This window comes from Hemitrygon akajei, chromosome 30, assembly GCF_048418815.1.
Source record: "Hemitrygon akajei chromosome 30, sHemAka1.3, whole genome shotgun sequence".
Lineage (NCBI taxonomy): Eukaryota > Metazoa > Chordata > Chondrichthyes > Myliobatiformes > Dasyatidae > Hemitrygon > Hemitrygon akajei.
Window position 1 is genome coordinate 35464588 of NC_133153.1, and position 15720 is coordinate 35480307.

At 43.2% G+C, this 15720-nt stretch overlaps 1 protein-coding gene across 7 annotated transcripts in view; it reads left to right on the forward strand.

Moving 5' to 3' along the window:
• Positions 1 to 15720, forward strand: part of akap13 (A-kinase anchoring protein 13) — a 554439-nt gene that overhangs the window by 486702 nt on the left and 52017 nt on the right. For 6 of the 7 annotated variants that reach the window (XM_073032598.1, XM_073032601.1, XM_073032602.1 and 3 more), the window contains 8 exons: positions 2537 to 2604; positions 6581 to 6647; positions 9004 to 9133; positions 9725 to 9837; positions 11164 to 11340; positions 12281 to 12531; positions 14756 to 14881; positions 14986 to 15103. In XM_073032598.1, coding sequence (XP_072888699.1) covers positions 2537 to 2604; positions 6581 to 6647; positions 9004 to 9133; positions 9725 to 9837; positions 11164 to 11340; positions 12281 to 12531; positions 14756 to 14881; positions 14986 to 15103 — 1050 coding nt within the window. The remainder of the gene's footprint in view (positions 1 to 2536; positions 2605 to 6580; positions 6648 to 9003; positions 9134 to 9724; positions 9838 to 11163; positions 11341 to 12280; positions 12532 to 14755; positions 14882 to 14985; positions 15104 to 15720) is intronic. The other variant, XM_073032600.1, reaches the window with a different exon arrangement.

Consider the following 15720-nt stretch of genomic DNA (forward strand, 5'->3'; position numbering starts at 1 on the left):
AGTTTTGAGATTTGGAGATGCCAGAAATGACCAGGAGTGAAAATGAAATGATTTCACTACTTCAACAAGTTAGACACTATGAAGAATTTGAAGGTAGCAACAATCACCTTGAATGTTACAATGAAAATGAAGACTTGGAGGATGCAATCATCAAAAGAATTCTATGAAGGCAATCCATTATCTGCACTAAATATCTGCAATGATTTTGTTCACTTACAGTTAATCAAAAGAACAGCAACGTACACTGGATTAATCCTCCGATAACTATTAGGAACTAATATATAGCTTTATTGGACTGTAGTAGTAATTGTAGTCTAATATGTTTGTATTTCATTTAAATGCATAATTTGGTATTTCGTTAAATGGTAAATTGTCTTTTTTTTTTAATACCATTTTAACTAGTTCTATGAAACTTTGGCATGATTGGGCAACCGCTTAATTGGGCCAAAATGTACTGGTCCCAATGTGTCCCACTTAACTGTATATGTCCTCAATGATGGGTAGGCTGGGGCCAGTGATGCATTGGGCAGTTTTAACTACCCATTGCCTTGAAGGTAGATAAGAAATGTAAGTAAATTAAGGAATTAAAAATTAAAAAAACATGTTCACCATTGAATTGTCGGAATGTTTCATTGGAAGGAAATCTGCAATCCTTGGTCAACCAAGATACTTACAAGCCACCCCATAAGCCACTCCAACCTGGCATATAATTGGCAAAGTAGTTGTTTTATTCTCATGGTGTTCTATGGACTTCTGACTATCTGAAACAGAGTAAAGCTGACTTTAAAAGATTAGTTTCAATAATGCTATCTGGTAATCTGGTTAACTGAAACAAAAGCAGAACATACTAAGGCAAGCAAAACCTTTCATGAAACATTTAAGATACAGATTCATTTATCACCTGTACATCAGAACATGCAGTGAAACGTACCGTTTGTGTTGACGAACGTCACAAAATCTAAGGGTTTGCTGTGGTTAGCCTGCAAGTGTGGCTGCACGTTTGACGGCAACATAGCATGTCCACAGTGTTCAGCAGAACAACATAAACAATGACAGCAAAACACAACAGCAAAACAAACCCCTTTCTTTCTTTCCCTCACATCACGCTCCTCCAACCCTCAGTTCTTTGCCCCAGACTCGCTGTCATCAGGCCTCCAACGGAGTCCCCAGCCCTCATTTGTCCTTAATGTCACAGAGAAAGATAGAAAGATGTGATAAGGTGTGGTAACCTTTCAGCCCTTTGATGGGTCATACCAAGCTGTTACTCACTGTGCCCATGATGTTGGTTGATTGAGCACTGCCTGAGAACAGTCAGCATTTGAACACTCCGCTCTATCGTTTGTGAAGCTTAATCTTAAATAATTCCTATCAACAGGCACATTCTCCTTCAGTAAGTGAAAATCAAAAGGACTATAGAAGCTGGAGACTTGAAAGAAAACCAGAAAATGTGGGAAACACTCAGCAGGTCAGGCAGCATCTGTGGATAAAGAAGCGTTGACTGTTAATTCACCTCCATAGATGCTGCCTGAGCTGCTGAGTTGCTCCAAAAGTGTGTGTGTGTGTAGCGCTGATGTTTCAGATCAGAGACCTGACATTCCGATGAAGGGTCTTTGACATGACTGATTCACTCTGCTTCTGTCTGCACGGATACTGCCTGACCTGAGTGCTTCCAACATCCTCTGGTTTTTTTTCAGATTTCTAGCATCTGCATTTTCTTTCCGTCAGTCATTTCCTGTTTAGTTCACTCTTGTGTTTCAGGAATGGAAGTCGATCATCAGTCCCAAATATACTTTGTATGTGACTCTGTATCCAAAAGGAGAGGGTTCAGAGGAGGTTCCTGAAAATGATTCCAGGAGTGGAAGGCATTATATTTGAGGACATTTAGTGGCTCTGGGCCAGTACTCACTGGAATTTAGAATGAAGGGTAATCTTATTGGCACCTATTGAATGTTGAAAGGCCTCAGTAGAGTAGATTTGGAGAGGATGTTCCTATGGTGAGGGAGACTCAGACCAAAGGACACAGCTCAGAATAGAGGGACTTCGGCTTCTGACTTCCATTTAGAATGGAGATGAGGAATTTCTTTTGCCTAGAGAGTGGTGAATCTGTGGAATTTGTTGCCACACGTGACTGTGAAGACCAAGTCACTGGATATACTTAGGCAGAAGTTGAAAGATTCTTGATTAATCAGGGCATTGGAGGTTTACAGGGAGAAGGCAGGGGACTGGAGCTGAGAGGGAAATGGAATAGCCGTGATGAAATGGTGGAACAGACTCGATGGGCCAAATGGCCTAATTCTGCTCCTCTCTCTTATGATCGACCTCTGTAAAACCACTCATGAGTGACAGACAGTAAATTAGCACCCACGTCCCTTGGAACAAATTTAACATGCTACTGGTTTCTGCACCGTGCTCTTTAAATCGCCACAAGTAATCCTTTACAAAATACTTTGTGGTTAAATGGTATTTATAAAGTTTAAGGTTTCCTGTGGTGTGTTTATTTGTCTCTTTTCTCTAACAGTGTTTTTCTCTTCCACAGATTGTAATGTTCAAGTTCACAAGGGTTGCAGGGACAGCTTGGCAGCCTGCAGTAAGATTAAACAGAAGGTATTTATTTGCTAATGTTTTTCTCAGGAACCTAATGTAGCACAAGTTTGTTGCTCTTTGATGCTAAGGAGTGAAAATTCCTTTATTGTCCTTGTTGCAAGGCGTTTACATCATGCTGTATTTATTTATTGAGATATACCCCTTCCAAGCCTTCAAGCCACACCATTCTCCCAATTTAATCCTAGTTTAATCACGGGACAATTTACAATAACTAATTGACCTACCAACCGGTATGTCTTTGGACAATGGGAGAAGCCTACGTGGTCTCAAGAATGTACAAACTCCTTTCAATACTGTTAAGTGTATGTCTAAAGAATTTTCTCCAACAAAACAAATTATACGACATAAATGCTAAAATACTAGCATCTTCTGGATGCTCTGGTTTCCTGCTCTGTTCCAAAGACATACATGTTAGTAGATTAATTTGGTTAAGTGGGTTTAATTGGGTGGTGTGGGCTTGATAGGTTAACTCACTTTTGCCAGTTTCCCCTGGTGTGTAGGTGAACAGCAGAATCAAAGGGGAATTACTGAGAATGTGGGGAGAATCAAAGATGGGATTATCATAAGGTTAGTGTAAGTGTGTGGTTGAAAACAATGTCAGATAGACTGCCGGTTCATAGCAGAGAAACTTGCATCAAGCGAGGAAATCTGTCCAGCTGGGATTGAGAGATATATTCTCTCTAAGTTTAAGATTTCCATTTGTTTGTATTTATTCACCAAATTGCCTTCAGGGAGACGTGAGAAGTCCTTCACCACCAGGACTACATGTCATCTCCGAGGCTTCTTTCCTGTAGCTATCCAGCTTCGCCACAAATCTCTCTCAGGTCTAATACCCTCGCTGTCCCTGCAGAACATCTGCTAAATCAGGGTTCCCAACCTCTTCATGCCATGGACACCTACTGAGGGGTCCGTGTATCTGGGGTTGGGAACCCCTGCGTTAAATGGTCTTTGCAGCTCTCCTCATTCCATTGGTAATTATTGAGCCTGTCTATATGTTCATATTGATTTAAGTTTGATTATTGATGTTTGAGCATATGACCGTTCTGCTAATTGTTGATTGTTCATGGCTGTTTGCGTGTTGTCTTGTACATTGTTGGTTGCTATTGTGTTGTCTGTTATGGTATTGTCCTGTGTTTTATGCTTGGCACCGAACCACAATCATTTCTGGTATGTTTCACATACTGGCAATAAAGTGATCCTGTTTTAGATTTGAAATCTTAACTCAGACAAATATAGGAGCTATTTAAATACAACTGGCAAAAGAACACACAATGCTGGAGGAGCTCTACAGGTCAGGCAGCGTCTGTGGAGAGGAATAAACAGTTGACATGTCGAGCTAAGACCCATCACCAGGACTGGAAAGGAAACCGATGAAGCCGGAGTAAGAAGGTGGGGTGGAGCATGGGAAAGGAGGACAACCTGGCAGGTGAAAGGTTGAAACCAGGTGAGGGGGAAGGTAGATGGGTGGGGGAAGGAGGTCAAGTGAGAAGCTGGGAAGTGTTTGGTGGAAGAGCTGAAGGGCTGAAGAAGAAGGAATTTGATAGGAGGACAGTGGTCCACTGAAGACGGGAAAGGAGGGGGCACCAGAGGGAGGACCAGAGGGACGGGATGGGTAGATGAGAAGAGAAGGGGTCAGAGGGGAGCCAGAATGAGGAACAGTAAAGGAGAGCAGGGGGAGGGGGAGAAATTACTGGAAGTCAAAGAAATCAATGCTGGTAATCCAGTAGATCCAGCACAGTAAAACAGTCTGTGGAGAGTTGGTGATCTTGTATCTGAACTGAAGGTGCTACCACAACCAGGAAGGGCTGGTCATCTGAAATAGATGAATTCAGTATCAAGTGTTGAAGTGTTCTTCCTCAGCTTACATTAGGCTTTGCTGAATCGATGCAGAGGTCAGAGTGGCATGACAAATTGAAAATGACAGGATTGGAAGTTCAAATCCTGAGCAGTTTGGGGCTCCTTGTGTAAGAAAAGATATGCTGGCATTGGAGGAGATTCACAAGGATTATCCTGGGAATGGAAGGGTTAATATATGAGGAGTGCATGATAGCTCTGGGCCTTTACTGGCTAGAGTTTAGAAGAATGAGTGGGGAACTCATTGAAACCTATTGAATATTGAAAGGCCTAGATAGAGTGGACTTGCAGAGAATGTTTCTGACAGTGAGAGGGTCCAAACCCAGCGAGCACAGCCTCACAATGGAAGGGCATCCATTAGAATAGACAATAGGTGCAGGAGTAGGCCATTCGGCCCTTCTAGCCAGCACCACCATTCACTGTGATCATGGCTGATCATACACAATCAGTACCCCGTTCCTGCCCTCTCCCCATATCCCTTGACCCCGCTATCTGTAAGAGTTCTATCTAACTCTCTCTTGAAAGCTTCCAGAGACTTGGCCTCCACTGCCTTCTGGGGCAGAGCATTCCACATATCCACCACTCTCTGGGTGAAAAAGTTTTTCCACATCTCTGTTCTAAATGGCCTACCCTTTATTCTTAAACTGTGGCCTCTAGTTCTGGACTCACCCATCAGCGGGAACATGCTTCCTGCCTCCAGCATGTCCAATCCCTTAATAATCTTATATGTTTCAATCAGATCCCCTCTCATCCTTCTAAATTCCAGTGTATACAAGCCCACTCACTCCAATCTTTCAACATATGACAGTCCCGCCATTCCGGGAATTAACCTTGTGAACCTACGCTGCACTCCCTCAATAGCAAGAATGTTCTTCCTCAAATTTGGAGACCAAAACTGCACACACTACTGCAGGTGGGGTCTCACCAGGGCCTTGTACAGCTGCAGAAGGACCTCTTTACTCCTATACTCAATTCCTCTTGTTATAAAGGCCAGCATGCCATTAGCTTTCTTCACTGCCTGCTGTACCTGCATGCTTGCTTTCATTGACTGATGTACAAGAACACCTAGATCTCGTTGTACTTCCCCTTTTCCTAACTTGACTCCATTTAGATGACTCCACTTGACTCATCTAGAACATAGATGAGGAGGAATTTATTTAGACAAAAGGTTGTGAATCTGTGGAATTGATTACCACTTGCGGCTGTTGAGGCCAGATCATTGGGTGTATTTAAGGTCAAGGTTGATGGGTTCTTAGTTGGTAAGAGTGTCAAAGATTATAGGGAGAAGGCAGGAGAATGGGGTTGAGAAGGAAAATAAATCAGCCATGGTGGAATGGTGGAGCAGACTCAAGGGGCCGAATGACCTACTTCTGTTCCTATGGTCTTATGAACTGAGAATTGTGTTATAAAGATGGGTGGGCTGGTACTATTTCCATGGAGTACAGAAGACCGAGGGGTGATGTTATAGAGGTTAATAAAATCACAAGGAACTTGGATAAGTCAGCCTTTTGCCCCACGTAGGGGAGTCCAAATTTGGAGGAGGTAGATTGAAACTGAGAGGAGAAAGATTTACAAAGGACCTGAGAGGCAACTTTTTGACACAGAGGACAGAATGAGCTGCCAGAAGAAGGAATATAGACAGGTACAATTACAACTTTTATAGGGCATTTGGGCAGTTACAATGATGGGTAAAGTTTAGTTGGATATGGGCCAAAAATAGCCAACTGGGTCCATCTCCATAGGGCAACATTTTCAGCAGGGACACTTGTCTGAAGGACCTACTTCCATTCATATGGCTCTATGACTGTAAGCCACAGGTGAAGGCTTGACTGGGAAGTCAGATGTTCCACCTAATTGTTGACATTCAAAGTAATTCCCTCCTGCTTGTGATAAAAGCTTGTTGTAACACCTAAATGTAAACTCCCCTTCGGTTCAGTTTGGTTGGTGTTCACTCGTAATATGTCAGATATTTAACATATACAAAGGATTAATTTCTACTCAATATTATTGCCTTTTAGATCCCCACTTCTGTGGGGTGTACTGCTCCTTGCCTAACTTGGCAGATGTCGATTTTCCTTTGTTGTACTCAGTACACTGACTTGCGCCAATTTTTATATTTCAGCAACAAAAAACACTTCAGGCCCAAGATACCTCAACGTTACCCAATTCTGTCACCATGAGAAATAAACGTAAGTATCTCGGTGTATTCAAATCTCCCTCCGTAAAATAGCTGACCAATGCTAATATATTTAACTTGATGAATGAGTTTGCATGGTATTATAGTGGTGATTTCATTGTTTGATAAGTGTGTGGTGTAATAATGTGTAGGTGCAAGCTGAGAGAAATTCCCAAGAGCTACGTACTGTAGCTGTAAATCTTGACCTTGGATTGTTTTGAGAGATTGTTTAATGAGTGAAATACTGTATCTGTTACTAATACCTACTCAACTTAATGCATTGAAAATAGCATATAAACTAGAAATATACTTATTGCTTTATTTTAGGATTTGGTTGTAATATTCTACACTCAGAGGTCAATTTATTAGGTATTCATGGTCTTCAACTGTTGCAGCCCACCCACTTCAAGGTTCAACATGTTGTGCATTCAGAGATTCTCCTTTGCATGCCACTGTTGTAATGTGTGGTTATTTGAATTACAGTCACCTTCATTACAGCTTCAACCAGTCCAGCCGATCTCCTCTGATCTCTCTCATTAACAAGGTGTTTGCCCATAGAACTGCTGTTCACTGAATTCTTTCTGGGTTTTTTTTTTTTTGCACCATTGTCTATAAACTGCTGTGTGTGAAAATCCCAGGAGATCAGCAGTTCCTGTGATACTCAAACCACCCTGTCTGGCACCTGCAATCATTCAAAGTTACTAAGTCAAAGTTACTAAGGTACCATTCTGATGTTTGGTCTGAACAACAACTGAACATCTTGACCATGTCTGCATGCTTTTATGCATTGAGTTGCTGCCACATGATTGGCTGATTAAATATTTGCATTAACAAGCAGGTGCACACCTAATAGAGTGGCACTTAGTGCATGCACCCTTGAGAACAAAGTTTTCATTCTCTGTGCTGGTACTAAGATGGAAAAGGAATTGAACCTTGGCAACTGTTTTAATTTGGGTTTTTTTTTATTTGATCTCCTTTCTTCCTTGTTATAAAAGAGGCAGAGATGAGTACAATGAAAGAACTAAACAGCTAGATTAGTCCAGTGAACAACCGAAATTCATGGCATGAGAGCACAGCAGTTTGCATAACATTATTACAGCGGTAGCGACCCAGGTTCAATTCCCGCCACTGTCTGTAAGAAATGCATACATTGTCCCTGAGACTGCCTCCCACAATCTAAAGTATGGGCTAGTAGGCTAATTCATCAGGGTGTAACTAGACGGCATTGGCTCATTGGACCAGAAGAGCCTGTTACCATCCTGTATCCCTAAATAGGTTTTTAAAAAATAAGCTGTCCCACAGAAAGATTAGATGCCAAGTGAAAACCAGCCTCTGAGTGCAGACAGACATGCACTGAACTTTGAGGATTAGCATTGAAGGCTGGTAGTCAGGAAAGGACGCATGTGAATATTTACCAGAAGCTTCGGACCTTGGTTCTCTGATGTTGGGAGAATAGATATTGGAAACTTAAAGGGCAGGATTTAATGATTGAATCTGTGATTTTTTTTTGTTTGTGAATGATCAACTGCTTAGACTTTAGAAATGTTATCTTTAGTTTGCTTTGGAAGAATAGCTAAGGGTGACCAAGGTTTTTGTTAGGTAGATGTGATTGGTTGGGGTCCAAAACAAAATTGACACATTTGGCACCTGATTTGAGGTCATTTGTCTGCGCACAGAATCCAGCTGTATTTCTGGAATGGGATTGGCTGCTGTTTGATTTATAGATATGATTAGATAAAGATTTCTCTCCTCTAGTTCTGAAACCTAATTGGTCAATAGATCATTATAACAAGGGCTCTCAGATATAGGTCTTTTACTACTTGCAGTTCTAGAAGCCTGGTAATAAGGTCCAAGGACAGTCAGCAGTACCTGAATCCTGGTAGTGATATCCTCGAAGGCTATTCTCAGGTTTCCTGTTTCCACACAGAACTTGCTAATCTTGGAGGCGTGAGGGATGCTGGAATCTGTGGCGAAAGCACAACCTGCTGGAACAATTGAGCAAGTCGAGCAGCATCTGCGGAGTGAAAAGAATTGTCAACGTTATGAGTCCTGATGAAGGATCTCAATCTGAAATATCAGCAGTTCACCCCCCGCGGATGCTGCTCGACCCAGCAGTTTGTTGCCTCAGTAAGTTTGGAAAGGGTTCATTTAAATCCTTATTTGCATAGGTTTCTATCAGCAGACTAAAATGATTGCAAATAGAAGATTTAGATTTGTGGTTTCAGAGTGGATGATATGTACCCATGGAGTTCAGAGATATTTTGTTTAACAATAGATGGTCTTAAGCTTGCACTGACATAGTGGTGACATTTACCAGTAGCATGGCGTTTGACGTAATTACCTGCTGTGTTTCTGTTCTGTACATGTAGCACTGCAAGCTAGAGAACGTCCACGGTCAGCCATAATCCTACCGGATGACAACATATTGATTGCTCCTAATAGGAGGATGCCCCTGTACCGATCACTTTCCAAGAGCATGTCAATAGCCAATATCGCAGGGTAAGTTTGGCCATTAAGTTATTCGTGGAGGAATGCACATTCCAGGCTGCAGGAGTACAAGCTGAGGGAGGCACTGAAGACTGGTGCAGCCACCACAAGGGCTTGGTGGGGAAGGACCATAGTTTAGAGTTCTCCTGCTACTGGAGAGTGAAGAAGCTCCTCAATTATTGTAGTAGTGTACCACCCCAGAAAGCCACATGAGTGTCAACAGTCCTATTGATGTATAGAAATCTAATAGAACAGTATGGAGAGCATTGACTATGAATGTAAGAATGAAAAGGTTTTGAACAATATGAATCAGGAGAAGAACAAAACCAATTAATCTCTCCCCACCCACCTGCCATACCCCAGGGGTTTATCAGCTCTTGAAGCCAAGATGCTTTTGCACTGACCCCAATTAGTTTGACACCATTGTTTCTTCCACATTTTCATAGTGCGGTGGTGGAATTCTTGCACCCAGAAAGCCGTCAAGAGGCACACAGTAAGACATAATGCCCTTGAAACGCCCATGAAGTTTCAAGGGCGTGATACTTCATCTTATTGTCTTCCTCATGTTGACTAGTTTCCCTGTGCATCCCTCACCCTGTCTAGGCCTGCGATTGACGAAAACTCCCTTGGTTCTTGGAGGGCCTTGTCTCAGTCGACTGACTCTCTGAACCAGATAAAAACAGCTACGGAGTCGATGGAGTCGCTGACGGATGAAGGTAAGGGGAGTGTTGAGTGAGGCGGGGGTCTGTGTGGGGCTTGCATTTTGGGGGTTAAAATCCACGCCTCTGCACTAATGTCATGGTCAGGAGAGAAAGTAGAATTAACATTTGATATGAAAATTATTAAGAATATAATAATAACATAATAATTTTATAATATAATATGTTCATCCATGGTTGCCTCTGCAAACGTGGTATTGTGGCTGTAATTTCTAATTTGCTTTTCAAATTCTATTTAACTCAATTGACTGGGACTAAATTTGATGAGTCTGCTATTGCACCAGTGACCAAGCGTGAACTTCTGGATGTTAATAGCGATCAAAGGCAACGCATATCTCTCTAAACCAGTGCTTCCCAACCTGGGGTCCATTGTCCCCTTGCTTAGTAGTATTGGTCCGTGGCATAAAAAGGTTGGGAACCTCTGCTCTAAACAAAGACTATAACAGAATCCAGCTGACCGTGGCTTGTGAATAATTGCTTGATGCTCTTAAAATAATTTGCTGCTTCCGTGAAGGTCATTAATGTTTTTATTTGGTTAAGATGCCAATGCTCATAGTTGTCACTCCAACGTCTGATACCAGGGGCTCCACCATCCCCTCTACCCAATCACTGATGTCAACCAGTGATACCAGGGACACTAAACCTTACTCTCTAAGTGAGGACCTGCATATCTTTTAGCAAAGATTATACTCTATTGGTAACCCCCTTGAATAATATTGTAATGTTTTCCCAAGGTCTCATTTGGAAAAAAATTCAAGTTTAATTATCATTCAAACATACACATGTATACAGCTAAATGGAACAGTGTTCCTCCAGGGCCAAGTTGTAAAACAAACACCTACAGCCACACACAGCACCTGTAGTTACAATCCAGCCCATCATGAATCCTGATGAAGGGTCTCAGCCCAAAATATCGACTGTTAATTCCTCTCCTTAGATCAGGGGTTCCCATCCTGTTTTTATGCCCTAGTCCAATGCCATTAAGCAAGGGGTCCATGGGCCCAGGTTGGGAACCCTTGCACTAGATGCTATCTGACCTGCTGAGTTCCTCCACCATTTCCTGTGTGTGTTACTATGGATTTCCTTCACCTGCAGAATCTCTCGTGTTTATAATCTTTGCCCCAAGAGTTGCACAGCCCATCCAAACCCCCTCCCCTATGCTCAGCTTCAGTAATACACCACCTTGTGAGACGGCCGCCATCTTTCCGCTGACCAAAATCGGGAAGGAGTGTTGATCTCAGAAGCGTTGTTTGCCAGGCGCGTTGCTTGTGGCTACTGTGGTGTGCAGTTACCATGATCTTGGACGCTGGTGTTTATTGTCAGACTCTGCACTTGTGTTCCACGTGCCCATAGGTACGGATGTCATGGACGGACAGCTGATGGGCGAGTTCGAGGCCGACGCTAAAGAGCTGGAAGCTGACTCCTGGAGTCTGGTGGTTGACAGCAAGTTTGTGAGGCAGCAGAAGAAGGAAGTGATTAAACGACAGGATGTTATCTATGGTAAATGGTTATATTCCAATTTTAAATTACAGCTTCTTATAACTCCTTCCCCTTCATTCCTCAACACTTCCCCTCCTCCGCTTCCTCGCCCTTTGCGCCCTCCTTGTCCCACTACATTCCCCCCCTCCTGTCCTACTACACTCCCCACCCTCCCCTGCCATTTGCCCCCACCACCTCCCCTGATGGTCTCTTTTATCTGCATGTGCGAGTGCGCGCACACACACACACACACACACACACATGCACAAGCTTGTTCTCTTTTAACTACATGCTCATATTTTCTTGCTCTCTCTCATTCTCCCTCTCCCCGTCCCTCACCCTCAGCCTCCCTCCCACTCTCTTGTACTCACCCTCTCTCACACCTATATCCCTAATCTATTATGCAGAATCACATGTGATTGTCTCTTAATTGAGTTAATCTCTCTCTGCAACACAATTCTCCCTGAAATTCAGAAGCTTCCTCCAATTTACCCTTGCAGGGAGTGTGGTGTGAGGTTGAAAGAAGGAAGGAAGTGCAGGTTTAATTGAAAGGTGTTGGTTCAGCTGGGAGCAATCCTGGGTAAGAAAACCAAAGGAGAGTTTCCACTAATTGAGCACCCAGGAAGAGGCGAATTTAATAATAAGTTACCAGGCAACATAGAGGTTCTAATCTGCCACCCCGCAAATCATTAGAATGTCCAAAGGAGGGATTTCATTAATGAATACAGAGGAGGAAGGTGAATTTATAAGTCACAGGGATAGTGGTTCTGACCTGCCAACCCGCACATTACAATAGGAGGGAAAGCAGAGCGTTCGGACGCAGCCCACGTGGTCACAGGGAGTGACATCCACTTGCAGCACCAAAAGCGAACCCGGCATGCAGGAGCTGCAAGACAGCAGTGCCACTGAACGTGTGTTGCGCTGGCGTAACGTTTGACTGGTTGCACGTCTGCCTCCACAGAGCTGATGCAGACAGAAATGCACCACCTCCGCACATTGAAGATCATGTCCGACGTCTACAGCAAGGGGATGTCAAAAGAGCTGCAGTTCGAAACCTCGATGGTGGACCGCATCTTTCCCTGCCTGGAGGATCTGATCGACATCCACACACAGTTCTTCAGTCGGATCCTGGAGAGGAAGAAAGAATCTATGGTGGAAAACAGTGACCGGAGTTTCATCATTAAAAAGATTGGGGATATTTTGGTGAATCAGGTAAGTGAGATACATTAGAACATCATACCGTCCATTCATAGAAATGCTATATTTATCTAAACATCAAGTAAAATGGGTCATTTTGCGTCACATCAAATCAACGAGGATATGCTGGGTAGCCATGATTCCAGTGCCAGCATAGCATGTCTACAACCCACTAACCCTAACAATAAGTCTTTGAAATGTTCAGTGTTCTAAGTAAATTCATTGTCAGAGTACATTTTTACCACCTGTGATTCATTTTCCTGCAGGCATACTCAATAAATCCATAATAGAATAATAACCATCATAGAATCAATGAAAGACCACACCGACTTGGGTATTTAAACAGTGTGCAAAAGATACAGAACTGTGCAAAAACCAAAAGCAAGAAATAATAATGATAAGTAAATAAGCAATAAGTATCGAGAACATGAGGTGAAGAAAGTGAGTCCATAGGTTGTGGGAGCATTTCAATGATTGAGCAAGAGAAGTTGAGTGAAGTTATCCCCTTTGGTTCAAGATCCTGATGGTTGAGGGGTAATTAGTATTCCTGAACCTGGTGGTGTGCGTCCTGAGGCTCCTGTACAACCTTCCTGATGACAGCAACAAGAAGAGAGCATGTCCTGTGTTTGGGGGTCCCTGATACTGGATGCTGCTTTCCTGCGACAACACTTCATGAAGATGTGGTCAATGGTGGGGATGCCCATGATGGACTGGGGCATCTTCACTACTTTCTGTAGGATTTTCTGTTCAAGGCCATCGATGTTTCTATACCAGGCTGTAATGCAATATACTCTTCACCACACATCTATAGAAGTTTGTCAGGATTTTAGATGTCATGCCAAATCTTCACAAACTTCTAAGGAAATAGCAGCCGCCACGGATCTTGGGGTCCAAGCCCATAGATCCCTCAAAGTTCCAAGTTAATGTGTCGGCCTCCAGTAATTGGGGGATTGAGTTCAAGAGCCGTGAGATAATGTTGCAGTTCTGTAGAATTTTTGTTAGACCACATTTGGAGCATTGTGTTCAGTTCTGGTCACCTCATTATAGGAAGAATTTGGAAGCTTTAGCGAGGGTGCAGCAGAGATTTACCAGAATACTGCATGGATTAGAGAGTATATTTCATGAGGAATACTTGAAGAAGCTAAAGCGTTCCTGTTTAGAATGAAGGAGAGTGATAGAAGTGTAGAAGTTGATAAATGCATAGATAAAGTGGACAGCTATTGACTTTTCCTGAGGGCGGTATTGAATAATACTAGAGGACATCCTTTTAAGGTAATTGGAGGAAAGTATAGAGGGATGTCAGAGGTAAGTCAAGCCCTCCAGGTGTGGTAACATCCTCATTAATCTTTTTTGCCCGCTTTCCTGCTTAATGACATCCTTCCTCCAGCTAGATAACCAGAATTACATGCACTACTCCAAGTGTACATGCACATGGCCAAGTGGTTAAGGCATTCTCCTAGTGATCTGAAGGTCGCTAGTTCGAGCCTTGGCTGAGGCTGCGTGTTGTGTCCTTCAGCAAGGCACTTAACCACACATTGCCCTGTGATGACACCAGTACCAAGCTGTATGGGTCCTAATGCCCTTCCCTTGGACAACATCGGTGACTTGCAGCTTGGGCAACTGCCGGTCTTCCATAAAAAAACCTTGCCCAGGCTTGCGCCCTGGAAACTTTCCAAGGTGCAAATCCATGGTCTAACAAGACTAACGGAGGCCTACTCCTGTCAACTTCTACAGCTGTAATGCGATCTTCCAACCCCGTACTTAATGTCCTGACCGATAAACGCAAGTGTGGAGTAGGCCCTGCCAGCCCTTCAAGTCACGCCACCCAGCAAGCCCCCGATTTAATCCTAATCACGGGACAATTTACATTGACCAGTTTAACCTACCAACCAGTACATCTTTGGACTGTGGGAGGAAACTGGAGCACCCAGAGAAAACCCACGTGGTCTCGGGGAAAACGTACAAACTCCTTAAAGACTGCAGTGAGAATTAAACCCAGTTTGTTGGCACTGTAAAGCACTGCGCTAACCACTACGCTACTGTCCTGCCCCACAGTTTGTGGGTGAAATGCTAGCTATACTTTTCCCACTTTCCAACCAACGCTGTGAAGCTCTTGCACGGTCAGATTTTTTATATAATACTTTTGTCTTTAGATGGCACTCTAGTCCTTGAAAGTTTAATTCCACAAAGGGGCCAGCTGTTATCCTTCCTAACCTTAACTTGATGTTTAATTTGACAGTTCTCTGGACCCAGTGCTGAGCGATTGAAAAAGACCTACGGAAAATTCTGTGGGCAGCACAATGACGCGGTGAACTTTTACAAGGAATTGTTAGCAAGAGAGAAGAAATTCCAGACATTTGTCCGGGTATGTGCAAGTTCTGGTCAAGTGACCAGCAGGCTGTACGTAAACTGTTTATAATCTGCCTGTTTGGATCACTGCTCTGAGATGTCTTGTTTTTACCCTTCCAGAAAAAAATGACTAGTTCCATAGTTCGAAGATTAGGGATCCAGGAATGTATATTACTGGTTACTCAAAGGATTACCAAGTATCCCGTGATTGTCCAGAGGATTATCCATCTTACCAAAGGTAAACCGTCCAGAAGCAGAACTTTCAAGCCATCATGTCCATTGCAACGTTCAAATACCAATCTACACTCATCCCACGTACCAGCACTTGGTCCGAATCCTTACGTGTTGGTGCCTCAAATGCTTATCTAGATGTTGAGAGAGTCCCCATCTCCTTCAACCCCTCAGGCAGTGTGTTTCAGATTTCAACTACCCTCTGGGTGAAAAAAATTCTTCCTCGGAACCCCTTCAAACCTCTTGTCCCTCATCCTAATCCTGTGTCCTCTCATTTTAGACAACTCTGCTGTGAGGTAGTTTCCTCCTATCTACCTGATCTATGCTCTTCATAATTTTGCATATGTCTGTGAGGTCGCTCCTTAATCTCCTGTGCTCTGGGGGGAAAACAAACAGAGTCCATTCCATCTCTCCTCGGAAATGACCCACACACTCCCAGTCTTTTTCAGTTTGATCGGGGCAATTGATGCGGTCTCGGGCGCTTCAGCAAAGAATAGTTTGCCCTGCTGCCTGCAGTGGGCTAATGGCAAATCGCTGAACTAAACTAAACTGAATACGACTGGACTTCTGTTTTGACGTTTGGCAATCTGTGTGTCGTCCATTTGCAAGATTTGTTGTTTTTTC